The sequence below is a fragment of the Triturus cristatus genome, chromosome 3_2 (assembly GCF_964204655.1).
Source record: "Triturus cristatus chromosome 3_2, aTriCri1.1, whole genome shotgun sequence".
Lineage (NCBI taxonomy): Eukaryota > Metazoa > Chordata > Amphibia > Caudata > Salamandridae > Triturus > Triturus cristatus.
The window spans coordinates 957237670-957265282 of NC_140584.1; the positions used below are offsets into that span (position 1 = coordinate 957237670).

Genomic DNA, 27613 nt, shown 5'->3' on the forward strand with positions numbered 1-27613 from the left:
TCGAATTGCTAAAGCGCTATGTATGTACATATTATATATCTATTAATAGAACTGTTGATTAGAGGGAAAAGTACAACACTGACAATTAAAATGGAGTGCAGTTTATGTTAAATAAATAACTCAGAGAAAATAAATAAATAACCATTTAAAAAAAAAAAAGAGGCTGAAATGGCCTGTTGTGGGGTTAGGTGGTGTAGACCTTCCACAGAGTCATCTAGTCTTGACGTGAAGCCCAATGCATTGGTGTGCAAGACGTTTCTACTTTGTAATATGGAATATAAGTATTGATTTGTGACGTGCCTCATTTAGCATTCTGGAGACAAATTAAGGTAACCAAATTAGGACTTCAGGTATCAAATCGGCATTGGGTAATTGAGGACTATGGTGCAATGCCCCTTGTTGAGTAAGCATTTTCGGAGAGGAGGCAGTTTCATAAATTGATCTACCAAATTTTCAATGACGTTGGAGAAAGATGCTTGACATCTTCACAAGGGTCCACTGCCATTACTGACATGGGTGCACGGCACATTTTCTCAACTTCATATGGTAAATGTTGGAATAATATTATTGTCAGGGGTCCAGCTTCTATGTGCAATATGTATATATGACAAAAAACTGTTTTTTATGGCAGCAAAATAAACACTGACAATAGTACATATTACAAGTATCCTTGTACGAATTTATTTAAAGGATGGAATAGAATGTATAAACCAGATGTAAAAAGGCAAGTTGATCATTGATAAAAGCAAATGATACAAGTATCATTTTGGTGACCTATATATTTTTTTGATAATCAAATGTTATTAACATTTTATAGAAGTAACAGTACAAAAACCAGCATATATCAGCATGAAAACACAATAGCCATATCCGACAAACAGCATAATCCGGCTCTAGGGAATGATTGGATAGCTCCTTACGACCATACACAGGGTAACATGTACTTTGACATTTGGAGGGCAACATAAACGCTAAGAAGGTAGCAAATTCAACCACTTGCCCCATACCTTCTGGAACTTCTTTGGACATCCCCGGGCCTCGAATAGTGGTTCTTCTTGAGTGGCACACCAATCCACCCCTCGTCGCCATTTTCGCAGGGTAGGGGACATGGTGCTTGCCCACGCCGCCGCTATGTCACGTTTGACAACTGCGAGGGCTGTGCCCAAAAAGAGCTTGTCGGCTCTAGAGCCGTCCAAGCCATCAAAAACACCAAGGAGCAGGCGCATGGGGTTGTGGGGGACCTGCCAGCCCAGGGTCCGTGTGAGCTCTGATTCTATACTGGACCAAAAAGAGGCGAGGGCCAGGCAGGTCCACACCATATGGAAGAAGTCAGCAGGCGCTTGATCACAGCGGGGACAGTCGGGGGAGGGGCGCAATTGCGCCCTGTGTAGACGCACCGGGGTGAGGTAGGCTGTGTGGAGGTAATAAAGTTGGATGAGGCGAAGCTTGGAGGAGGTCGTAAGGGTTTTGGGAGCTATAAGGGCGTCACGCCAGTCTGCCTCCACCAGGGGACCCAACCATCCCTCCCAGCGGGCTCGGAGTGTGTCCAGGTTGGTAGGGGTGTTATTAACTAGAGATCGATAGATCCTTGAGACCCCACCCCGCCCCAGGTTTCCCATCAGTACCTGCGCTTCTAGTGGGCTGAATTCGGGTAATGATGTACCGGGGGAAATATGTGCCGTAAGTGCGTGGCGGAGTTGGAGGTATCGATAAAATTGGGAGGTGTGGAGGGAGCAGCGCTTCAGTAGCTCAGCAAAGGTCCGAATGTGGTCACCCACCCAAATTTCCCCAAGGAGAGAGATCCCAATGTGGTCCCAGGACCGGAAGCCCATGAGGGAGGACGCCTCTCGGAGCCATGTGCCCTGCCATAGGGGTGTGTGTTGAGTAAGTTTCCTATCCCAGCGGGTGTGCCGGAGGGCGGAGCGCCAAGCCACCAAGACTGATCTAGGGATCGAGGGGAGTGTGAGCGGTATAGGAGCGCCATAGAGCTAGGCATGCAGCCGCGGGAAGTCCATGTACCTGAGCTCAGTGCGATAAGCTGGATCAGACCAGCCTCCCGTATACCAATCATGGACTACGAGTAGTCTGGTTGCAAGGTAATAGAGGTGCAGGTTCGTCACACCCATACCGCCGTCAAAGGGCGGGATGCGGCAGTGAACCAGGGTCATGTGCGATCTCTGGCGCCCCCATAGGAATCTAGTAAGGGCTCTGTCGAAGTCTCGAAACCAACTCCCCGGAAGGTGAAGGGTGATGTTCTGGAGAATATAAAGGAAACGGGGGAGAATCATCATTTTAAAAATGGCGCTACGGCCAAGGGGATTAAAAGGCAGAGCCTGCCAGCGTTTAAGATCGGCTTTGGCTTTGGTGATCAGGGGGGTGATATTGAGAGCCCATTCCAACTCCGGTAGGAGAGCTATCCAAATCCCCAGATATTTAAAGGACTGCCTCCTGATAGGAATGGTGGATTGCCACTCGAAGCAGACTCTCGATATGTGGAGAGGGACAGGGGTGGATTTGGCTGGGTTAAGTCGGAGACCAGAAATGCTCTCAAAACTACGAAGTATCTCTAAGCAGCGGGGGCCAGAATGCTCTGGATCGGCCATGAAAAGAAGGACATCATCTGCATAGAGAGCGATTTTATCAACGTGATGGGGGTCCCAGGACCAGCCTTGGACCACCACATCAGAGCGGATAAGACAGGCCAGAGGCTCCATTTCCAATGCAAATAGCAAGGGTGAGAGAGGACATCCTTGGCGCGTGCCTCTCCGGATCGGGAACACATCAGAGAGGGTCTCATTAATAAGGACCCTAGCCCGCGGATTAGAGTAAAGAACGCGAACCGTGCGTAGGAACAGGGGACCGATACCCATCAGTTGGAGAACCTCCGCCAAGTATGACCAGTCAACCGTGTTGAAGGCTTTTTCAAAGTCAAGGAGCAATAGTGCAAGGTACGGGGACAGGTGTTGGCGGCGGGCCAGAGCAAAGTGCAGACGCCGTATACAGTGCCGAGTGCCTCGCGAAGGCATAAAGCCGCATTGGTCCGGGTGAACTAATTTGTGAAGGAGGGGGCGGAGACGCTGGGCCAATACCGTTGCAAAGAGTTTCATTTCAGTATTTATGAGGGAGATTGGGCGGTAGTCCCTGCAGGAGGGAGAGGGTGGCTGGGTCTTCGGAATGACGACAATGGTGGCTAAGTCGGCCTCGGGGGGAAGGAGCCCTTCTTGGCCACACATCGGAAGAGCTCAGTTAGATGAGGTACTAAGGAGTCTCTAAAGGCTGCATAATATTCCAGTGGGAAACCGTCGGGTCCAGGCGTCTTCCCAGAGTTCAGTCGTGAGATGGCGCTGTGCATCTCCTCTGGGGTGAGGGGAAGGTCAAGTTCCAATGACTCTGCCTGGGTAAGGCAGGGGAGGCGGACGTCCGCTCTCTCTAGCACCGCTGACAGGGAGGCTTTGGGGCTCTGAGCGGAATAAAGGCGGGAATAGTAGTTAGCAAACGTTTGGGCGATGGCTCGTGACGTGCGGTGAAGGGTACCAACAGAGTCCTGAATTTCAGGGATAATTCTGTGGGCTCTGGGGTAGGAGACCAAGTTTTGGAGCAGCTTTCCATTTTTGTCCCCCCAACCATAGACACGTGCCACGGAAGAGCGCCACAACATTTTGGCGGACTCCAAAGAGATGTGACGGATCTCGTCTCTGAGGGCCGCCAGCTGCCTAGACGAGCAAGCGTCAGATGTATCCGCAGAAGCCATTTCCAGCCGCATGGCTTGAGCTTCCAGCTGTGCCAAGCGGGCCATCTGCTCGGTCCGCTTTGTGTGCACCAATCCCCTAGCCACCCCACGGAGAGTTGCTTTGCTGGCTTCCCATAACGTGTCTGGGGAGGGGACCGACCCATGATAAATCCGTAAGTATTGTTGGAGCTCCAACCCAAGCGCCTCTCTAAACTGCTGGTCCTGGAGAAACCAGACATTTAATCGCCATATTGGTCGCGCGTCTTTCCGTGGTTCCCCCACGCGTAAGGAGAGGAGCGAGTGATTGGTGACATATTTAAAGGAGGAGAGAGCAACGATCGAGTGGAGGCAAACTGGAGGCATAGACTGAGAATGAGAGCAGCGATGAGACATACTGAAAGTGATTATGAGATACTATTGACGTTATTCTATTTATAGATAATTGAAGGGTTCATGAATTCATGCAGTGGAGCTCTAATGGGCATGACAGTTTTCTGTAGTAGCATTGATGGATAAGTATTGTCTTGAGGTTAGCAGTTGTTTAAGGATGTGTAGCCTGTGCAAAGAACTGATCTCAACGGGAAGGCTGTTCAGTGTTCCTCCAGCCACTTTCAGTGTTTTCTCAGCCTCCACTGTGGGATGATCAGTTTGCATTCGGAGGTGGAGCGTAGAACCAGTGATGTTTGATGGAACTTTAAGAGATCTGGTAGGTGTTTGGGTTTGATGGATTTCCACATAAGACAGAGGACCCTGTGTTTTATTCTTTGTTCCATAGTTAACCAAGATAGCTGTAGCCTGCAGGAGGAAAGATGGACATTTTGCTTCCATCCAAAAATGATCCCTATGGCTCAGTTTTGAACACGCTGATGTTTTGCAGTGCCTTTGTGAGATTTAGGTATATTGCAATAAAATACTATTGTATTGATAGAGAGACTTCTTCGAACAGGAGTTTTCTGTGCTGGATGGGAAGGAGAAGGTTGATTTAAGATAAAGCATATACAGCATGTACTTGGTAGGTTCTCTGCCTGCTTACATTTCAGAGTTGAAAGAAAGTTGTTAATCGAATAGTTGCCCACCATTTCTACTGGGGGAAGGGACTGGTCAAGTGAAGGACATCAGGAGATATTCAGTAGTTGATTCGTCATTTAGCATTAACATTTCTGTCTCATCACTGTTTAGGCAAAGGCCACGGAAGTTTATTCAGCGTTTTACAGAGAGGCACAGGTTACTACTTGTGTAACGATATATCTGTAAGAGACATTAGTTAGTGATTGAATCCTTACCTTAGAATATTCCCCAGGCGTCAGTCTGGATCCGGAAAGTTTTCTGCTTAGCAATAACCCTGCGCGCCAGTAGGTGGTGTTGTGCGGCTCCGCGCCAGTCACTGGCGTCATGCACGCCGGGATGACGTCACGGAGGCTACTTAGGCGCCACCCATGCGCGCTGACGTCAGTTCTGTACACAACTTTCTGCGTTAAACGCAGAGTCATGCAAGAAACTGACCTTTGGTGCATAAAACTAGGGCCCTAAAAGGGGATGATCTTAACCCTAGTAATCAGTTCGCAGAACGGGGAGGATGGGTGGGGCGGTAAGGAATCTATCACTAACTAATGTCTCTCACAGATATATCGTTACACAAGTAGTAACTTGTGCATCTGAAAGAGACACGTTAGTGATAGATCCCTTACCTTAGAATAGATACCCCAGCAATACCAACCCCGGTGGTGGGTCTGCGAACAAGATTACACCAGAAAGTCACGGAGCACAGAACGGTCAAAGAAGCCGTCTCTCCGGACCTGACTGTCAAGGCAGTAGTGCTTGGTAAACGTGTGCAGCAAAGCCCACGTAGCTGCCTGACAAATATCCTGCAAGGGGACACCGCGTTCCAAGGCAGTAGTGGCTGCAGTTGCCCTGGTCGAATGGGCACGCAGTCCCACAGGAGGCTCCATCTTGGCCAAGGAGTAACATGCTTTAATGCACAGAACGACCCACCGGGAGATGGTCCGTTTGTGCACCGCCCGACCTCTTTTGGTGCCCACGTAGCCAACAAAGAGCTGATCATCCACCCGGAACTGCGGTGTATGCTGCAGATAGAATGCGAGCGCATGTTTTGGGTCCAGACGGTGGAGCCGCTCCTCTTCCCTTGAAAGATACGGAGGCGGAAAAAGGTGGGCAAAGTGATGGTCTGCCCGATGTGGAAGGGCGTGACAACCTTTGGCAAGAAAGAAGGACGTGTCCTCAAAACCACATTGTCTGGATGAACAGAAAGGAAAGGAGGTTTGGAAGAAAGAGCCGGGAGCTCACTCACTCTCCTGGCAGGTGAAAGCTACGAGGAAAGCCGTCTTGAGAGTAAGAAGACATAAAGGACAGTTATGAAGGGCTCAAAGGGAGCGCACATCAGAAAAGTCAAGACAAGATTCAAGTCCCACTGAGGCATTATGAAGGGCACAGGTGGGAACGTATGCGTAATGCCCTTAAGAAAACAGTTAACAACCGGGGACTTAAAAAGAATAACCTCAGAAAGAGGGGCAGAAATGGGATCCACAGTCTTAGCTGTGCACCATGCCACAAATCTGTTCCACTAAAGGCGTACACCGTTTTAGTGGAGGGACGCCTGGCTGCCAGGATGACATCACAGACTTCGGGAGGAAGATCGAAAGGTGTCAACTGTCGCCGCTCAATCTCCAAGCATGGAGGTGGAGGCTGGACAGGTTTGGGTGGAGGACCGTCCCCTGGTGCTGCGACAGAAGATCCTACCGAAGAGGCAGACGGATCGGGGGATCGATGCTCATACTGAGTAGCTCAGGATACCATATTCTTCTAACACAGTCCGGAGGCACAATAATAACTTGGGCCCGGTTGCGCCTGATGTTCTTCAGCACTCTGGGCAGAAGTGCTATAGGCGGAAATGCGTACAACAGACCGCAGTTCCACTCGAGACGAAAAGCATCTCCAAGCGAGTGCCGCCTTGGAAATTCAAACGCGTAGAACTGATGACATTGCGTGTTCTCTTCGGTGGCGAATAGATCTAACCAAGGCTCTCCCCATCGCAGAAAGAGACCTTGCGCCACGTCCAAGTTCAGACGCCACTCGTGATCCACCATGCACCAGCGGCTGAGTTCGTCCACCGTGGTGTTAAGAGAACCTGCCAGGTGTTGAACCACCAAGGTAATGCCTTGATGTCCCAGCCATGTCCAGAGGCGCAGAGCCTCCTGACATAGGGTCCACGACCCCACCCCGCCCTGTTTGTTGCAATACCACATGGCGGTGGTGTTGTCCGTGAACACCTTGTGCTCCGGTTGGGGAAAGGAGAGGGATCTGCCACTGACCCAATCGCGATCCGTGAGCCACCACTGCAACTGTTGTGCAGCGCCCTTCGAGATCGGACAGGTTGCCCTGATGCTGTGCCCACTGTAACTTCAAGTCCCACTGCAGAGCCCGCATATGGCATCTGGCATGCGGCACCAGCAGGATGCAGGAGGCCATCAGGCCCAGAAGTCACCCTGACTGAAATCTGGGATAGAAGCTGAAAGAGCGGAACCATAGCCTGAATATCCCGGACTCGCTGTTCGGGAGGATAAACCCAAAATAGCGTTGAATCCAGAACTGCTCCGATGAAAGGGAGCTTCTGAGAGGGACTCAGGTGCGACTTCGGCACATTGATGGAGAACCCCAGCAGATGCAGGAGGTCGGCCGTAGTCTGGAGGTGGGAGACAACTGCCTGGGGCGAGCCTGCCTTCAGTAGCCAGTCGTCGAGGTAGGGGAAGACTGACACCCCTGACCTGCGCAGATGAGCTGCGACCACCGCCATTACTTTCGTGAACACCCGAGGGGCGCTGGTAAGGCCGAAGGGGAGCACGGCAAACTGAAAATGCTCCTGGCCTACCGTGAACCGCAGGTAACGGCGGTGGGCCGGCAGGACGGAAATGTGACAATAAGCGTCCTGCAAGTCCAACGCTACCATCCAGTCTCCAGGGTCCAGGGCAGACAGGATCTGAGCCAGAGTCAGCATCTTGAACTTCTCCTTCCGGAGGAAGCGATTGACGTCCCGGAGGTCCAAGATGGGGCGCAGGCCCCCCTTGTCCTTCTCGGGGACCAGAAAGTAGTGGGAATAGCAACCACTCCCTACATCCTGATCGGGAACGTACTTGATGGCCCCCTTGGCCAGGAGGGCCATGACATCCTGATGGAGACGAGCCAAATGATCCCCCGACATGTGGTGGTACCGAGGTGGCATGGCTGGAGGGGAGGACAGAAAGGGGAGCGAGTAACCTTGGCAGATTATTTGCAGCACCCACTTGTCCGAAGTGATCTCGCGCCAGTGGTGGAGGTGGTGACGGACCCTGCCTCCTACCGGTGTGGGTTAAGGGCCACCGTAGGGAGGTCGAGATGGAGAGCCTCCGCAGCTCGACGCAGCACCATAGTGTAGGAAGCGCCCTCCTCCATAGTAGGCGGAGGGGAGGCAAACCCCGGGTCAGAAGACACATCAAGTTCACATGCATCTTGAAGGTCATCCACCCAATCCTGCTCTGAGTCACACTACCGCGCAAGGGGGTCCTCGGAGCCGTACAAGTACTCATGCGGCTCCGGGGTAGAAGGAGCCTGCGGCGGCGGCAGGACCGGAGCGGGGGCCAGCGGTGCCGGCCGGGGCCGAACCATAACCGCATCCCAATGAGGATCCCAGGTCGGAACGAAATGGTCCGAGAACCGAGGCAGGGGCGGGATAAACAGCACCCAGTGTGGCACCTGTGGCAGAGCCAGGGGCGGCGCTGGGGCAGGAGCCAAGGGCAGCGCCCGAGCCAGCGGTGCTGCACCTTGTGGCACTGGGGCCGGAGCCGCGGGCGCTGGATCAAGTGGCTCCGGGGCCAGCGCCAGAGGCGGTGCCGCCGGGTCAACAGGATCTGGACACGGGACCGCATGGCCCGCAGGCGGGAGCCCGAGGCCTAAACAGGCGGTCCGTGGCAGCAAGAAACTCTTGCATCTGTTCGGGAGTTGCCGACGGACCCGGGAATAGCGGGTAGGCCGCGGAACTCCCAGCCTCTGGAGGAGCCGCATGGGCGGAGCCCCTGTCCCCCTCGTCCGCCTCCGGGGAGCGACGGGGGGGGGGGATGTCAGAGAGCGAATACGGAGCGGCGGTGAGTGGAGTGCCGGACCTCCAGCAACTTCCGGCGCCGCTCCTGCAAGGCCTTCGGGGCCATGGCACGGCAGTCCCGGGAGTCATGGTCGGTCTCCAGGCAGTAGAGGCAGACATCATGGGGGTCCGCCACCGACATATTACGGTGGTACGACCCACAAAACTTCAAGCCGGGCATCCCTACGTGCACCAGGAGACAAGAGAAGGAGACAAGTCTAAAAAAAGTGGTCAAAAATTGACCGGGGTACGTGCTCAATCCGGATCTGCGCTTTCAGCACGGAAAAAGAAAGAACGGACGTCAGCGCGCATGGGTGGCGCCTAAGTAGCCTCTGTGACGTCATCCCGGCGCGCACGACGCCAGTGACTGGCGCGGAGCCGCATGGCGCCGCCTACTGGCGCGCAGGGGTACTGCTAAGCAGAAAACTTTCCGGATCCAGACTGACGCCTGGGGAGTATTCTAAGGTAAGGAATCTATCGCTAACGTGTCTCTTTCAGATGTGCAGTTTAAGAATGTTTTGTGATCCACCGTGACACATGAAGCTGAGAGATCTAGCAGGATGGAAACCACTGGGTGATTTTGGTCACTTAAGGTGAACACTTTTTCTCTGATGTCCGTCACTGTGGTTTCAAAACCTTTTAGCGTGCAGAATCCAGACTGTGTGAGCAAGCAGATTGCTGAATCCTATGTAGTTCTGAAGTTGGTTTTCTACCTCTGCTTCAATGATCTTCATCAGGAAATTAAGCATCAAGCTGGGTCGATAGTTTCTTGGAGTGGAGGCATCTAGGTTAGTTTTTTTGAGTAGGAGTAAAACAATGGTGCTTTAGAGTGCAAGAGAAGTGATCTCTTTGTAGGAAAGTACTAGTGATGCAGCAGAAATTTTCAGCTAAGGCTGCAATGTTTGCTTTATGAGTTTGGTGGGCCATGCTGCTAGCACTGACCAGGTGGTCTCAATGTTGATACTCTCCCAATGATTTCTTTGGCTGAGATTGGGTAGAAGGGTGGCAGGGGCTAGGGGGAAAGGTTGGTAAACCAGTGTAGTTGAGGGAAAATTTGGAGATTCTTTTGTCACATCTGTGCAATCCTGGTGTACATGAAGTAATATTTATTACGGGGATGAGTCTGGCAATAAAGGAATGGGTTCCATTTTTTCTCCTAAGTGATGGGGAATCAAGTAGCAGGTGTCTGTGAACTGGTTGTAGGGCAGTGCATGCAGTTCTACAATATTCATTCAAGATAGTTTAGGTTTTAGATCTTCATCAGGTTGCACTACATTAGTTTGTACACAACGTTTCAAATTTCTGATTTATTTCAACATACTGGATTTATATAGAAGCAGCATTTAAATAAAATTAAAAAAAAAGATATACACATACTTTTTTCGCCTAGCTTTTTCCAAGAAGTACTCAGGAGTTGTACGGATCTTTTGCCTTTTCAAAGGGTTCTTCACTAACTTCTTTTTCTGTTTGCTGAAAAGAAAGACATTTAAACAAACACAAATGTTACTAGATGGTGTTGCTGAAGTAAAAAAGGAGGCACAAAGCAAATGTAAAATACGCGATCCATGGTTCAAGATAATATATATATTTTTTTAAATCACTGGCCTTGTTCTACAAAATTGTGTGGGTAGACTAGGACTACCACTTGCCAGTGCGCCACTTCCAAGCAATGTGCAGGACTTGCTTTCATCAGAAAGGCTTTGGCAGCGGAGAGATCACCATGCTTGGACAGCTCATACAACTTGTATATTAAAAATCAATCTACTTCTCACCATACATTTTTGTAAACTGCATTCAAAGAGGATAAAGCCGGTTTGTCTCTTTTTCTACACTGCGCTCTAAAGTCTATTAGCAAAAGCAATTTTAATTTAGCTAACCATGTACATGGGGTTTGAAGGCAAACAGCAACAAATTCTGCACTGTTTATGGATAAGCAGTCATGGAAGAAATGACTCACCTTTGTAGCTTGTGGAAATGCTTGATGTAATCAGGCACTGGGCAGCCAGCTTGCTGGATAACATTAGCTATGCTGAAAAACAGAAAGCAGGGTTTTCAATACTACAGCACTAGAGTGTGCAGCAAAAGCTTATTACTCTCAAGCCCACAAGCACATAAGGGAACTGTGGGGGGATTAGAGTGGTGGGGGGATTAGAGTGGTGGGGGGATTAGAGTGGGGGGGGGATTAGAGTGGGGGGGGATTAGAGTGGGGGGGGATTAGAGTGGTGGGGGGATTAGAGTGGTGGGGGGATTAGAGTGGGGGGGGATTAGAGTGGGGGGGGATTAGAGTGGGGGGGGATTAGAGTGGGGGGGGATTAGAGTGGGGGGGGATTAGAGTGGGGGGATTAGAGTGGGGGGGATTAGAGTGGGGGGATTAGAGTGGGGGGGATTAGAGTGGGGGGGATTAGAGTGGGGGGGATTAGAGTGGGGGGGATTAGAGTGGGGGGGGATTAGAGTGGGGGGGGATTAGAGTGGGGGGGGATTAGAGTGGGGGGGGATTAGAGTGGGGGGGATTAGAGTGGGGGGGATTAGAGTAGGGGGGATTAGAGTAGGGGGGATTAGAGGGGGGGTGGGGGATTGGGGTGGGGGATTGGGGTGGGGGATTAGAGTGGGGGATTAGAGTGGGGGATTAGAGTGGGGGATTGGGGTGGGGGATTAGAGTGGGGGATTGGGGTGGGGTGGATTAGGGTGGGGTGGATTAGGGTGGGGTGGATTAGGGTGGGGTGGATTAGGGTGGATTGGGGTAGAATGGTGTGGAAGAGGTTGGTTTTAATTGGAATGGGGAGGGTTGAATTTGAACGGTGGGTGGATCGGAGTGGGGTGGATTAAATCGGAGTGGGGTGGATTAAATTGGTGTGGGGTGGATTAAATTGGCGTGAGATGGAGTGAGGTAGGTTGGATTGGAGTTGGGTGGGTTGAAGTGGAGTGGGGTGAAGTGGACTGAATTGGATTGGAGTGGGCTGGATTGGAGTGGGGTTCATCGTATTGTATTGGAGTGGGGTGGCTGGACTGGTGTGGTGTGGAATGGTCTGGAGTAGGTTGAAATGGATTGAAGTAGGTTGGATTGAAGTGGGGTGGATTGGTGTTGGGTGAGGTGGATGATTAAGTGGGGCGGATAGGAGTGGGGGATTGGACTGTGGGGGATTGGAGTGGGGAAGATTGTTCTGGGTGGATTGGGTTGGGAGGATTGGAGTGTGGTGGATTGGAGTGAGTGGTTTGGAGTGAGTGGAGTGAATTGGAGTGGGGCTGGATTGTGGATGGATTGGACTGGAGTGGGATGGGGTGGTTTGGATTGGACTGGTGTGGGGTGTGGTTGGGTGGATTAGATTGGAGAAGATTGGAGTGGTGTGGATTAGGGTATACTGCACGACTGTGTGTTAAAGCATAATTTAGGAAATTACACATAAGAAAGAAACAATGTTGGTTTGCAATATTTAGAACAAGATAATCCTCTTGAGAACAGCTTGCGCCCACGAGCAAAAACAAAGTACAAGTGCAAAGTGAGAAAAGACTTAGCAAAAGAAAAGAGTTAACTACAGAAAATACATTTAGTAATTTTGTTTTTCCTGTTGGGCACATTTTTGCCAGTTACATGTCTTCTGTTTGTAGGGCACCAGAAGTTAATAAAAAGAACAAAATAGTACCTCTATCACATCAGGGGCAGCGGAGGGGCACTGATTAAGTTGAATCTATCAGTGCTTGGACTCTGGTCAACAGAAAGGATCAGAAATTATGCTTGGCCTGCAGTGACCAATTACGAGGATGTAGAGAAGAGAGCCTTGCAAGCCAACAAATGGTAAGCAATGGGTAGGTCCTAATTCCTTTAAGTTAACAACAGTGTCTCGCAAGCGAGACGCATGCGCTAGCACATGCACTCGCAGGCTCGACCCTAAAATGGAAAACAGGCCTTCTCCATACTGACAATATAGAGCAGTATCAGACTATCATTCAGTGGGCTCTTGCTAGTGTTCAATGCTTTGTTGCTTGTGAGCTGGGTTTGCACTCCAAGTGTCACCACATTCACGTGCATACGTACGAACCACGTCAAGTTGCAGGGCTCAAGTTGCAGGGCTCCAGTTGTGCAGCACCCTCCATCCATCCATCCATCCATCCATCCATCTCTACCCTGCTGTACATTCCAGCTTTCAGAAAAATCAGTGAAAACTCTTCCTCAAGGAGGCATTCATGCAACTCTTGAACATTTCTGAATCCCACAGACCCCAGTATCCTAGCGCTCTTCAAGCTCACTATCAACTTAATACTGAAATACAGGTCTCAGGGGAAAACTGCAACCTCACTGGCACCATATTATGCCGAATGCTCTTATGCAACTGCAGCTTTTTCTTTATTCATTAATATATTCATTTAGTGCATACCATGCCTTCAAGCACCAGAGCGCTTTACAAGTAGGACTGCCAAAATATACAACGGTCAAGCAAATAGTCGGGAAAAATGTCAACTATAGAAAAGATTGAAAGTTAGCAAAACAATAGCAAATCCAAGCATTAAACCTACAAGCTAGCCCTAACACCGGGCCTCTCAAACTGGAGACCCATATCTAGGCATAATGTGCAAAAAATATAATAAGATCTTGGGAAGTACGAGTTCAATTCACTTCAGGTAGTCCACAATGTTGCTAGAAATCCTTATATTGAAACGGTAAGATTACGGGGCTACGGAGGGAGCAGGGGAGGGACGCCCCACCAATTACTTTCCATTAGGGAGAATTTACGGTATAACACTGTAGTGTTTCTAGTCTATGAAGAGCAATGAAATCCCCACTTCTTCAACAAGTATCATAAACAACCTGTAACAATGTATTTTCCAAAAGTGAAGAAAGCAGCCATACTTCCTTGCTGTCCAAAACTGAAGACTGGTGACAGAAAACAACCACATAACTGTTTTCCGTTCAGTCCCTTCTTAATACAACTGCCATGATCATGTGCATGGCTTCATAAACAAATGGCAGTGGTTATCTTACAAAATGAACTGTTCAAACCGACAACCAGAGGTTCACTAGCTTCTGTGATCTATACAAGGTATCAAAATGGTTATTTACCAGCAGGAGTAGTTTTGCAGCTAGAAGGATTTTCTGGATTCACATGCTGTGCATCATTCCACCATCTAGTGGTTGGGTCCGGATTAGTCCTTGTTTTTTTTCCTTTCCTTTTGGGCGTCGTTGACGACCATTTGGTTCCATGTACGTCCCTTGTGCGACGTCAGACGACGCCCTGGAGGTTGTTGTGCGTGGTAGCCATCTTCGGATTCTTTTATCTGTTGGTTAGTCTGTAGTCCTTTAAGTGGTCCTTTAGTGAATTGTTAGAAATATGATTTCCCACCTGTTTGTATTCCTTGTAGGGGAGGCCGAGTGGAACGCATGTGAATCCAGAAAACTCTTCAAGCTGCAAAACTACTGCTAAGTAACCATTTCGTTTTGTAGGGTGAATCCTTTTCTGGATTCACATGCTGTGCATTAGATTACGTAGCAGTTTCACCCCATTTGGGGAGGCTGTGGTAAGAGGAAGACATGGGAATCTTTTGTGCTACTTCTGCTTCCTTATTTAATTTATGTCTACACAGTAATGTTTGGTGAAAGTATGTGGTGTTGCCATGTAGCTGCTGCACATAGAGTGTCTAAGGGCACGATGGCCATAAATGCCAGAGTCGCTCCCTTTTTTCTAGTTGAGTGAGCTGTTGGTTGTACCGTTAATTCCTTGGTTGCGGTGGTATAGTATAGTTGGATGGTTTGGACTGTTCATTGTGCAATTGTTGCCTTTGTGACATACGTCCCTGTTTTAGTATGCGAGTAGGAAACAAACAGTTGTTTGCTTTTACGAGTTTGTTCTCTTTTCTGTAGATAGAACAGTAGTGCCCTCCTTACATCCAGGGTGTGGAGGCTTCTTTACCCTTTTGTTTTTGGGTCTCTGAAAACGACCGGAAGGAGAATACTTTGATTTAGGTGATATTTGGATATTACTTTTGGTAGGAATTGTGGGTTCGTTTTTAAAATAACCTTGTCCTTTTGGATTTGCATGTATGGTTCTTGTATGGTTAATGCTTGTAACTCACTTACTCTCCCGTAAGGATGTGATGGCAATAAGAAATGCTGTCTTTAAAGTAATGTGTTTGAGGTCTGCCTTATGCATGGGCTCAAATGATTTTGTCACAAGTCCTGTGAGCACTGTATTTAAGCTCCACATGGGGACTGGAGCTGGTCCAGGGGGCACAATTCTTTTAAACCCCTCTAGGAACCATTTTGAACAGGTCTTCTGAAAAAGCTTTTGCATGAGTTTCCTTTACAGTAAGCTACGATGGCAGTGAGATGTACCTTTATGCTTGAGTATCTTCTTTTATTTCAAGTTGCATAAAAATAAATTTCTCTGTCAGTGAACTGCGAAAGGCGTTGGTGTTCGATCCCATCGAGGTTGAGGCAACTGACTGTTGTCTACATATTCAGTACATCCAACTCGGATAAGATTAGTTGTTTCTTTTCGATCCGGGCATCTTTACTGTTGTCCTCCTCAAATATTTAAAGGGAGCACATGCCATTGTGAATCTAAGATTCCGTGTGGCTTATAGTTTATTGGGCTGTACTAAGAACCCCACTCACAGGATACATCTCGAATGAAAATCATTGCCAGAATTGTTATTTCTTCTGTTTGGTCCAGGTGAGACCTACCTCGCGGTTCTACTTAAAGATTCCTTATTATCTTTGATGAAAGTCACTCACCATAAGGACCTTGCCATTTGTTTGTCTGCCCTGAAGAAGTCCATTTGATTGGACGAAACGCGTCGGCTGTCTACGTTTCCTGGATGAAATTTATTTTCATGCAACTTGAAATAAAAGCTGATAATCAAAGAAAATATTGCTGTGGAAACGCATTTGATGTTTTATTAAGTTTTTGCACTATCTAGTGGTGCACCTTTGCTTGTGTTCTAAAATTGTAATAATCCTCTTCTGGATTGCACCGCGGCAGTGGGTGTTTTTACAGTGTGCACACGAATTTGGTGGGTGATTTCCAACATATTTATATTAGTTAGGGATAGAAGCCTACACACCCTGACAGATGCTTGTCTATTGCAGGGTTCACTGCCAATCTTTGTTTTTGTACTTTATGCTTGAGTAGTTGATGTGACTGTCAAGAAGGTGAGTTAGATATATGATCACTGTTTCCTGTGTATTGATTGAGCTCATTTGGTTGTTAGCTGTGCACCAAGTAGTGTACCGCTTCCATTTTGGGGCATGCATCTTCTTGTAGTTTGTCTTCTTGCCCCCCTTAGAATCTCCATTGTTCGTTGAGGTGGCCAAACTCTATGTATTCAGGTGCCAGGCCTCTAGGGGTGGGGTAGTTGGCTACGAGTGAAAGATTTGGCCCTGTTCCATTGTTAGTAGGTCCTTGTCTGGTCTGATTTTGAATGTGTGTCCCTTGGACAGTTCTAGCAGACTTGAATACCATGTTTGTCTGACCTATTGTAGGGCAATGAGAATTAGGCTTGTCCCTGGTTGTCTTGCTTTTTCCAGAACTCTTTGTATTGGAGGTATTGGTGGAAAAGCGTATGCAAATGTCGCTGACAAATCTAGTGACAGGGCATTCCCTTTTGACAGGTGGTGAGGAAGCCTTGGGGCAAAGAACAGGCATTTCTTATTCTGTATCGTCGCAAATAGGTCTATCTCTGGGGTTCCCCAGAGTTTGAAGATGTATTGTACTGTTTTGTGCTTCAATTTCCACTAGCGGGAGTCGTTGTTCTGTCTGCTTAGACGATCTGCTGAAGTTTTGTATTTTTCCGGCAGATGTATTGTTTTCAGACTGATGCTTTGAGAAATTGCCCATTGCCAGATCTGTTGAGCTAGCTTGCTTAGCAGAAATGATTTTGTACCTCCCCATTTGTTGGGGTAGAACATTGTGGTGGTGTTTGAATCAAGAAAGTCTTTGTGCGAATGAGTTTCTGGAACGCTTTCAATGCTAGGAACACGGTTTTCATTTCCAGGTAATTGATGAGTTTTATTGAGTCGAGGTTGTTCCACTGACCTTGTACCTTCAGTTGTTTGAGGTGCACTCCCTATCCATTGAGGGATGCGTTCGTAGTGATTGTCACAGAAGGAGTTGGGTTTTTTAAAAGACTCCCCTGTGCTATGTTGTTGGATACCCAGCATTGAATTTCTGCTTGCAGTCTGTGCATAACAACCACTAGATCCTCCCAACTCCCTGTGGCTTGTGACCAGTTGTTGGTAAGCCATTCCTGGAAGGGGCGCATATGTAGGCGGGCATGAGGAATGAGTGGAATGCATGACGCCCATCATGCCCATGAGTTTCATGACTTTCCTCACTGTCAGAGGTTGACCCTTTTGGTAGAGGGAGGTTTCCTGTTTGATCGCTTATATTCTCTTTTGCGTAGGGTAAGCCCGTGCGAGTTGTGAGTTTAGTCTTGCACCTTAGAAAGTCTTTTCCTTTACTGGTTTTGTGGAGGATTTCTTGCAATTATTGAGAATCCTAATCCTTGGAGCGTGTGGATTGCTCTTTGGACGTGGCAGAGACATGTTTGTTTTGTGTTTGCCTTCATGAGCCGGTTGTCCAGGCAGGGGGAGACATGCATTCCACCCTTTCGCAGGTGTGCCGCAACTGTGTCTAGGCACTTGGTGAATACCCCTGGTGCTGATTTTATCCAGAAAGAGAGTACCTTGAACTGATAATGTGATCCCTTGTGTAAGTAGGCGTCCTTGAGATCTATTGTTGCCATGTAATCTCCTTTTTAGGTCTCGCCTGAGACAGCGCTTTAGCGCTGCACTGGCGAGACTTATAGTAAGCACTTTTGGAAGTGCAAACGAGTGCTTTCAGGCCGCCAACTACTGTGCATGTGTGCCGGGCGCGCGCACCATTTGGCAGCCTGAAAGCACTCGTTGTCTTTCACTTTCGCGGCCGCTCGGCCGTTTTATCGTGATCGCGATCACTTTCACATTCGCGGCCGTACGGCCGCTTCCCTTCCTACTTTAATGCACTGTTAAAGCAGAATCCACGCGTCGTAAAGCACATCGTGACCCCATCCCCGGCCATCGCTCTCTTCCATTCACCATCTGCCCCCCGTCCTTTCCCCTCCTCCTTTCACTCAGTCATTCCATTCTTACCCCTCCTTCATTCACCACTGCCTCTCGCCCTTCTGTTAGTTTCTTTCCTACTCTAGCCTCTATCAGTTCTCTTCTTCTCCAGACCTTTCTCTTTGCTATCTCACCCTCCCTACTCTCCTGTCCTCTCCTCCATTTTCTTCATCCGTTCTTCCTCCAAGGTCCCCTCTCAGTGCCAGAGGTGGTATTTGCAGCTGTGTCGTTTATGCCCTGTGCCTGGCCGCTCCTTCCCCCATCTCAGATAATATAGTTTTTTTATTCTGTCTTTATTTCTATGGCCTATGGCGTGATATGGACGATGAAGGCGCGGATCGATTGGACGCTGCTGATAGCAATAGAGCTTCCATCTCACAGGGTGCCACCGACTGGTTTTGTTTTCACTTTGTTTGCACTCGGCGAAAATGTCCCGATATTTCTTGTGAATAGCGCTTTCTTTTCCAAGGAGAACCTGTTGTCATCTGCAGGGAAATTATAGCAAAGTTCATAAATAGGTCCAGCCCTGCCTCCACATGCCCTTTATAACAGTTACTTTCATGCCCAAACATGAGAGACAGCGCGGTACGTATCAGACGCATCTCTCTGGATGGACTCCCAGCTATGTCATGGTATTGAATATGCTACTTACCAGTATGCATCTGTTCTTGGCATGTAGGGCTGCTGACATTCATATCTGTGCATAGATCGCCGCCTAGTGTTGGGTCCGGATGTTTGCACGTTGTTGTCCTGGAAGAGTCTTCGAAGTATCCTTGGATAGGTGACTCCTCCCCTGGACTACAGTGCGCATGGGCATCCCCTCCATCCTCAGATTGTTTTTCGCCATTGTGGCAGTGATGGAGTAGATACAGAAAGTGATGACCATGCTTTACAGTAATTCTGAGAGCTGCAGCTGCGACAGGCGCCGGGGAGGAGGGAGGGCGATATGAATGTCAGCAGCCCTACATGCCAAGAACAGATGCATACTGGTAAGTAGCATATTCAGTTCGAGGCATGTGGGCTGCTGAATTCATATCTGTGCATAGAATGTATAGCAGTGCCCTCTATTAGCGGCGGCTACCCGTGCCAGCTGCAGCGGTCTGAAAAAGAGTTTTTAGAACAGCCTGTCCTACAGCTGCCTGCTGTTTTGACTGCACATCTACACAATAGTGTTTAGTAAATGTATGTGTAGTGGACCATGTGGCTGCTCTGCATATATCATGCAGGGGAATATTTCCTAGAAAAGCCATGGAAGCCCCTAACTTACGTGTTGAGTGGGCTCGTGGTGGAATAGTTAATGTGCGTTTTGCCTTTTGATAACAGATTTGAATACACTTAACTATCCATCTGGCTATCCCTGCTTTGGAGATGGCGTTACCTTTGTGGTGCGGGGCAAAGGCAACGAACAGTTGTTTTGTCTTCCTGAAGGGTTTAGTCCTGTCGATGTAGTACCCACAAACTGTCGCAGAAAGGGCACTCCATACACTAGATGTACGGAGGGCCCTTTCTGCGACAGTTTGTGGGTTTTGGAAGAAAACGGGCAGTTCGATAGTCTGATTCATGTGGAACTGCGATATTACTTTGGGCATGAATTTGGGGTTGGTACGTAGTACGACCCTGTTGGCATGAACCTGTATAAATGGCTCTTGAACGGTTAGTGCCTGGAGTTCACTAACTCTTCTTAAGGAAGTGATCGCTACCAGGAAAGCTACTTTCCAGGTGAGGAATTGAATCTCGCATGAGTGTAGAGGTTCAAAGGGTGGACCCATTAGGCGTGTGAGGACCAGGTTGAGGTTCCACATTGGAGCCGGTGGGTGACTAGGTGGAATGACTCGTTTGAGTCCTTCCAAGAATGCTTTGATGGCAGGCACTCTGAATAGAGAGAGGTGCTGCCTGGTTTGCAGATAGGCTGATATTGCGGTCAAATGGACACGTATAGAGGTGTACGCCAGATTGGATCGGTATAGGTGTAATAGGTAGCAAATGATGTTTTGGATGGATGCGTCCAGCGGGTTAATGTCATTATTACTGCAATAAATGACGAACCTTTTCCATTTGGCTGCATAGCAAGCTCTTGTTGTGGGTCTCCTGGCCTCCTTGATGATGTCCATACAGTCAGGTGGCAGGTTGAGATAGCCAAACTCTAGGACTTCAGGAGCCAGATTGCCAGGTTCAGCTGTTGCGGATCTGGGTGCTGAATCTCTCCATGGTTCTGCGTCAAATGAGCGGGTTTGATCCGCAGCCTTTGATGCGGCACCACGGAAAGTTCGAGGAAGGTGGTGTACCATGGCTGGCGTGCCCACGTAGGAGCAACTAGGACGAGTGCAGGGAGTGTTGTCTGAGTTTGCGAGCCACCAGCGGTATCAACGGCGCTGGGGGAAAAGCGTACGCAAATCTGCCGGACCAGTTCATCCATATCGCATTGCCCTGCGACTGCGGATGTGGGAACCTGGCGGCAAAGCTTTGGCATTTTGCGTTTTCGCTTGTGGCGAACAGGTCTATCTCTGGATGACCCCACTGCTGGAAGTACGGCTGGAGTACTGATGGGTGTAACTCCCACTCGTGCATCTGGTGGCTGTGTCTGCTGAGCAGATCCGCCATCTGGTTGTCCTTGCCGGGGAGGTGTTCCGCCATGAGGAACATGTTCCTTTGAATGGCCCACTTCCACATGCTCTGAGCGAGATGAGACAACTGTGGAGAGTGTGTTCCTCCCTGTTTCTGTATGTAGTACATTGCGGTCATGTTGTCCGTCCGGATCAACACGACCTTGTTGCACAGATGTACTTTGAATGCCTTCATGGCCAGGAAGATTGCCATCAGTTCCAGAAGGTTGATGTGCATCTTCTTCTGTTGTGTTGTCCATAGTCCCTGCACTGTGTAGTTGAGTACATGAGCTCCCCATCCCTGGAGAGACGCGTCCGCTGTCAGTACTATTTGTGGAACAGGCTCTTGGAACGGTCGGCCCTTGCAAAGGTTTTGTGGATTCCACCAATGCAGAGAGTTGTATGCCCGACCGCTCACCAACACTAAGTCTTTCAACTGTCCTTGAGCCTGATTCCACTGACGTGCTAGGCACTCCTGAAGCGGGCGCATATGTAATCTCGCGTGTGGGACTATGAAGATGCAGGAGGCCATCATGCCTATCAACTGCATGAACACTCGCGCTGGAAGCGAGTGTTTGGGTTTGAACTTGGAGATCAGCAGTTGCATGCTGTTGATCCTCACTAAATTTGGCTGAGCTGTGGCCGCCAGAGTGTCTATAGTCGCACCTAGGTACTGTTGTACGTGTGCGGGCTGGAGATGGGACTTTGGGTAATTTAGTGAGAATCCCAGACTGTGAAGAAGGTGAATGGTGCGGGACATGTGGCTGGCACATTGCTGGGCTGACTTCGCTTGAACGAGCCAGTCGTCCAGGTAGGGGTAGACGTGTATGTGCTGCCTCCGTAGATGTGCTGCCACTGTAGCTAGGCACTTCGTGAAAACCCTGGGCGCTGTTGTCACGCCGAAGGGAAGGACTTTGAACTGGTAGTGCTGCCCCTGAACAGTGAACCTGAGGTATTTTTTGTGTGAGGGGTGAATGGGGATGTGGAAATACGCATCCTTGAGGTCCAGCGTGGCTAGGAAGTCTCCCTGCTTGAGAAGCGGAAGGACTTGCTGGAGAGTGAGCATGTGAAAGTGCTCTGAAAGAATGTACCGGTTCAGGGGTCTTAGGTCTAATATAGGTCTGAGTGACCCGTCCTTTTTTGGTATTAAAAAGTAGAGGGAGTACACTCCCGTACCCTGCTCGTGGACGGGTACGACCTCTATAGCGCCTTTTAGAAGCATACTTTGCACCTCCTGCTGTAAGAGCGTTAAGTGCTCTGAGGACATAGGACGGTTTCTTGGCGGTATTGTGGGTGGAGTGGAGGTTAACTCCAGACAGTAACCGTATTTGACAATATCTTTGACCCACCTGTCCGTGGTGATGGAGTTCCACGTGGACAGGAACCTTTGTAGCCTTCCCCCGACAGGTGTTATGTGGTCGGGAGGAAGGGAGAGGGCGTCACTGCTTGTTTTTGGGGGAGGACCTGGTGTTGCCGTAGCCGCGTCCTCTGCCCTTTGTACTGGAGCCACGATATCCACCTCTCGTGTTTTTATCGTAGGTGGTCTGTGTATTGCCTTTGTTATACGTTTGTTGTGACCCCTGTCCTCTACCTGCTCCCTTGTTTCCGGGGCGACGAAAGGAGCCGCTCCGAAAGGACTGAGTTTGGAGAGCGCCCATGGACTTTGCAGTGTCCGTGTCCTTTTTTATCTTCTCAAGGGTGGTGTCAACCTCCGGCCCGAATAAATAGTCGGGGTTGACAGGCTGGTTGAGTATATTATTTTGTACCTCAGGCTTGAATCCAGAGATTCGTAACCAGGCATGTCGTCGCAGCATGACGCTTGTGTTTATGGCCCTGGCAGCTGTGTCAGCGGCATCTAGTGCACACTTGATGGAAGCATTCGTGAGTAGCTGTCCTTCTCTGATGAGAATTTCTGCGCCTTCTTTGAACTGGTCAGGGAGATGTTGGAGTAGTTGCTCCAATGTGTCATAGTGCGCTCTATCATAGCGAGCAAGGAGCGCTTGAGTGTTGGCTATGCGCCATATGTTGGCAGCTTGGGCGGCAACTCGCTTGCCAGAGGTCTCTAACACCTTGGACTCTTTGTCCGGGGGAGGAGCGTCACCTGTCGTTTGCGAGTGTGCCCTCTTGCGAGCATTCGCTACGACAATGGAGTCTAGTGGTAATTGGCCTCTGATGTAAGTAGGATCCCCAGGTGCTGATCGGTATTTCTTATCAATCCTGGGGTTTATCACTCGTGCCCTGGTGGGTTCCTTGAAAATGTCCTTGGCTGGTTTGAGGACTTCTTTCAACATGGGCAGAGTCTTTACATGCCTTTCTGAGGATGCGAAAGTGTCCATAAGAAAGTCATCTTCGATGGTGTCAGAGTGAAGCTGCACCCCATGGTTATTCGCAGCACGTTCAATAAGAGCGTTGAAGGCTGCAGTATCCTCTGTGGGAGATGTTTTTGCCCCATAGAGTTGTGGGTCCTGTGCATCGAGAGGTGCACCTGGGTCTACAGGGTCGCCCCAAGTGTGATCAGGGTCCTGCTGGTCATCAGGGTCTATGTCTCCATGGTAGGGGACTTGGTCCTCCATGTAGTCCTCCAACGCATCCGTGTCGGAGTGTGTGGGAGAGAATAATTGTGGATCCTGGTAGGATGAGTGGAAAGGTTCATAAAGGACAGGTTCTGATTCTACAGGCAGCTTCCTTTTTAGTGGGATCCTGAAAGGGTCCAACGGTGGTTCCGAAGTTATCCTCCGCTCGTGGAGAATCATCCTGCCAGTGTTGGCGTCGATGACATGTGCCGGAGACGTCTCGGCAGGTGTCCTGAGTTGGAATATTTTCGGGATTGTGGACGGAGGCAAGCCAAAGGTAATGTTGGCTGGCACCGAAGAGGCTGCCGGAGCGTCGATCGGTCCGGAACCCGACGGGTCCTGGAGGGCAGTCTTGGTTTTGCTGCTTTGTGCCGCAACGGGTCGCGCTTGGAGCGCCTTTGAGGCTTTTGCACCGACCAGGTTCGTAGAGGCGGCCGTGGACTTTTTCGGCGCCGGTGGTTCATCGAGTCGAGGTGTGGAAATGACCGTCGACGTCTTCGATGCGTGAGGCTTTGGTGTTGTCGAGGGAGCGATGCGAGACGCAGCAGGCAGTGCGGTCCTCGGTGTCGGTGGCGCCGGGTGCCGAGCAGGTTTGTTGGCGCCGAAGGCCTTTTTCCGTATGTCGACTCAGACGTCGCCCGCTTCAAGTTCGGCACCGAAGTCTCTCTTGGTGCGCTCGGTGCCGACGCGTTTCACTGGCGTCGAAGGCGTGGAAGGCCTCGATCCGACCAGCGCCACTTTCGGTTTCGGTTTTGTAGAAGGGAAACCAGCCGGTTTAGGCAGTAATGGCTGCCGCTGAATGTCCGAGGCCGGGGCCGAAGAACTGCGGGATGGGTCTCGGGTAAGGCCCGAAGGCGATCCCTCGACCGGAGCCATAGACTGTGGCACTGGGCTTTCTTCGGTCTGAACAGGCAGGCCTTGTTCATCATTGGAGCTACTCTCTTCGGCCCCTAAGGCCTCCTCGTCGTCTCCTACCTCTGTGTCGTCTTCACCTCTGTGGAAGAGTGATTCGTCGACTTCGTCCGATCCGGAGTCGTGTTCGGAAACGGGACTGGAGGGTAGGACTTCCAATTCTTCGACATCTACGGCCTCGTTGAAGATGTCTGCTGGTGCCGGTGCCGCGTGCTGCGCTTCGAGTCTCGCCGCTCGTCGATTCCGTAGAGTCTTTTTGGAACGGAACCGGGCACAGGCCATGCATGTCGATTCGTCGTGGTCCGGCGAAAGGCATTTGTTGCACACCGGATGGACGTCGATGTGAGGGTACTTCGCATTGCATACCGGACACCTCTTGAATGGCGTCCTCGATTCCATCGTCGAAGTAGTCGATGGACAGGTAAATGCGAAAAAAGTCGGTCCTGAAAGTTAGTAAACTAACAAGGTGGTATCGAAAACCGATCGATAAACAGTACCGACGTGAACTAAAGGCCTTTTGGCCTCGACAAAGTTTTTTCCTAACTTGAGCTAAGATAGCACATCCGAACCCAATGGCGGAAAAAAACAATCTGAGGATGGAGGGGATGCCCATGCGCACTGTAGTCCAGGGGAGGAGTCACCTATCCAAGGATACTTCGAAGACTCTTCCAGGACAACAACGTTCAAACATCCGGACCCAACACTAGGCGGCGATCTATGCACAGATATGAATTCAGCAGCCCACATGCCTCGAACTAATTTAAATTGTTTTTTTTTCAATGCTTTGCAAAAAAACAATCTTGATGATTGGCGATTAAAAACATGGACACAGGCCTTCCATTACAATCTGCTTTAAAACCCATATTACTCGTGACCGAGGCACTGACTGTGGTGATTGCTTAATTTGAGGGGGGGCCCGAGGTTGGGCTGTTATTGACAGTACAGCTGTGCTCACAAAGCATAAGTGTTTGAAGAACTGAAAACTGGGGGAAGCCTGGAAGCACGTGGGGGGGATGGGCTGGCGCGGCCAACTTCAGCTTAGATTTTCAGGATTACTTGTGTCATATTTGTTACCTTTACAGATGCATCCTGCTCTCTCTCACCCTAAAGAATTTACAGGTGCTTAACAAAAAGGCCACAAACCCATCTGCATGCCACTGGGAATCCCAGCCATAATTGCTCCCTTTCCCAAGGCAACCCCCCTGCTCTGACACTTTATTGCCCTGGCTGTCTCTGAGGTCTCGGCGCCTCATTCCACACCGCCGCCATCTGGTTTGCGCTGTGGTTTACCCCTCACTGTGGGAGTCGAAGGGCCTTGTACCCAGGTGGAGGGCGCCCAGTGCAGAGAGCCACCCGTCTGCCTGTGATTAAAGAGGCCTGCTCATCTCCCGCGGGTGTCATTTTCAACACGGTTAATGAAACTGAAGCTGTATTCAAGAACAACACGTGTGGGGCCTAGGACTTCTCGGTGCCCCCTTGTGAAATATTCAACAACATCGCTGGTTCCTTTTCACCTTAGCCGGCCCCTTTCCCGCACCCGGCTGTAGGCTACATTTCTACATTGTCTGATGCAGCTGTTCATGATTAAAGTGACACTATGACCTCTGGGAACCCGAGAGCAATAAATAATAATAAATAGGCTTCGTCCTCTTTTAAGAAGCAGTTTCTCTATTAAGGTAAGGGAGGGCCATACGGAGCTGCTCTAAATGGCCTGTCTTATCACCTGAGCTAATTCCGGTGTTTAATGAATAGATCTTTGTATTTCTTGGTAAATCTGGTTGTGTATCATTTGAATTATTTACTAATCTCTGCAAACCCTGTATGTTTCCTCCTATCCCGTGTAATTTTCAGACTTAATCTGATGGAGGCGTCCATGTAGCTGACCAGCAGTGAAATTAGCGGTTCATTATTGGAGTTGTTTGGGGAGGGGGGGATGTTGCATTCCGATGGAACGCCCTCGCATCATGACAACAAGCATTTGCAATGCAATAGGTCTCGCAGTTGTTGAGTTTGAGCTATTGGCACTGTAAATGGCAATGCATTTTATTTATGTGTGGGTTTTTAAAACATAAATAAAAGGCATTGTCATTTACAATGCCATTAGCTCAAACTCGTATAAATGCGAGACCTATTGCATTGCAAATGCTTGTTGAATTTGTGGGATTATTTCCTTGAGTGTGGTGATTTTGAAATGTGAATTTGTTTATGAACCTTAGGTCCAGGATTAGTCTTAGTGATAGGTCTCGTTTGGGGACTAGGAAATATGGGGAGTAGTTTCCTTTGAAAAGGTCCTGTTCTGGTACCAATTCTGTTGCTTGTTTTTGAAGGTCTTTGATTTCTCAGTTCAACTGTATGAGCTCTGATTTGAGGTACCTTTTTATTTTTGGCGGGTTTGCTGGTGGTGTCTTTGTCAGTTCTATGCAATACCCGTATTTTACCAAATTTAATATCCTATTGTCTGTGGTGATGTTTCGCCACTGGTGTACGTACTGTGATATTCTGCCTTGGGTGTGGGTCTTTTCCTTCGCAGGAATCAATTAGAGCCATTCTCTCTTCCTCTAAAGGGCTGGCCTCTGTGCCTGCCTCTTTCTCGAAAGGACTGCTTTGGTTGTTGTTGCCAACCTTGGTATCCTGTTTGCTGGCTTGTTTGTTGACCATTTCCTTGGCCCTGTTGTTGATGCGACATTTGCTGTCCTTGAACAAAGGCTCCTCTTCCTGTGGGCTTTCTTCCGTTAAACCTCCTCGTTTGAAGGAACCTCTTTGTTGTAGGGCTCCCATGGCTCTTGCACTTTTGTTATCCTTCTTAATCTGCTGGAGGGATTCATTCACTTCTTTTCCAAAAAGTGCCTCCTCTGTAAATGGTCTGTTAATGATGGAGGTTTGAACCTCCTGCTTGAAACCTGATATTCTAAGCCATGCAGGTCTTCGTATAGTGGTGTCTCTACACATCTGTCTGCTGGCAGTGTCTGCAGCATCGAGCGCTGATTTAAGGCATAGGTTAGCGATGTTTCTGCCTTCTATGACTATAGATTTACCTCCTTTCTTGTTGATGAGCTCCTCAATGTTATCCCATTGCTGGTGACCGTACCGGTTCAGCAGGGCATTAGAGTTTGCAATGCGCCACTGCGTCGCTGCTTCCTTTCCCATTTTTCTACCTACCATGTCCATACATTTGCTTTCCTTCTCTGGGGGTGGTCCACTGTTAGAAAGGGCATTTGCTCTTCTCCTGGCCGTGGTAACAATCATGGAGTCAGGCACTGTGTTTCCTTGGATATACTTTGGGTCCTTGGAAGAGGGTTTGTACTTCTTTTCGACCCTTGGTGTTACCCCCTTGCTTGATGCTGGCTCCTTAAAGGCCTCTGTCTTTGTCCTGGATGCTTGGTAACATTGGTAGGTATTGTGTCCCCTTGTTGGCTGGGGCTAGGGTCTCTAAAAGGAAGCATGTGTCTCCTTTTTCCTCTTTGAGGGGAACTCCGAAAGAGTCAGCTGCTCTTTTTATTAGGCTGTTGTAGGCTATGTCATCTGGTGGGGATGCCTTTGAGGGATAACAGCATATATCCTCCTCTGGGCTTT

General features: G+C 49.3%; 1 protein-coding gene across 3 annotated transcripts in view; it reads right to left on the reverse strand.

The window, feature by feature from the left end:
• The window catches only part of DDX52 (DExD-box helicase 52), a 135178-nt gene that overhangs the window by 6491 nt on the left and 101074 nt on the right, over positions 1–27613 (reverse strand). For all 3 annotated transcript variants that reach the window (XM_085649498.1, XM_085649497.1, XM_085649496.1), the window contains exons 13-14: positions 10819–10890; positions 10239–10331 (exon numbers count right to left, since the gene is read on the reverse strand). In XM_085649498.1, the coding sequence (XP_085505624.1) occupies positions 10239–10331; positions 10819–10890 (165 nt within the window). The remainder of the gene's footprint in view (positions 1–10238; positions 10332–10818; positions 10891–27613) is intronic.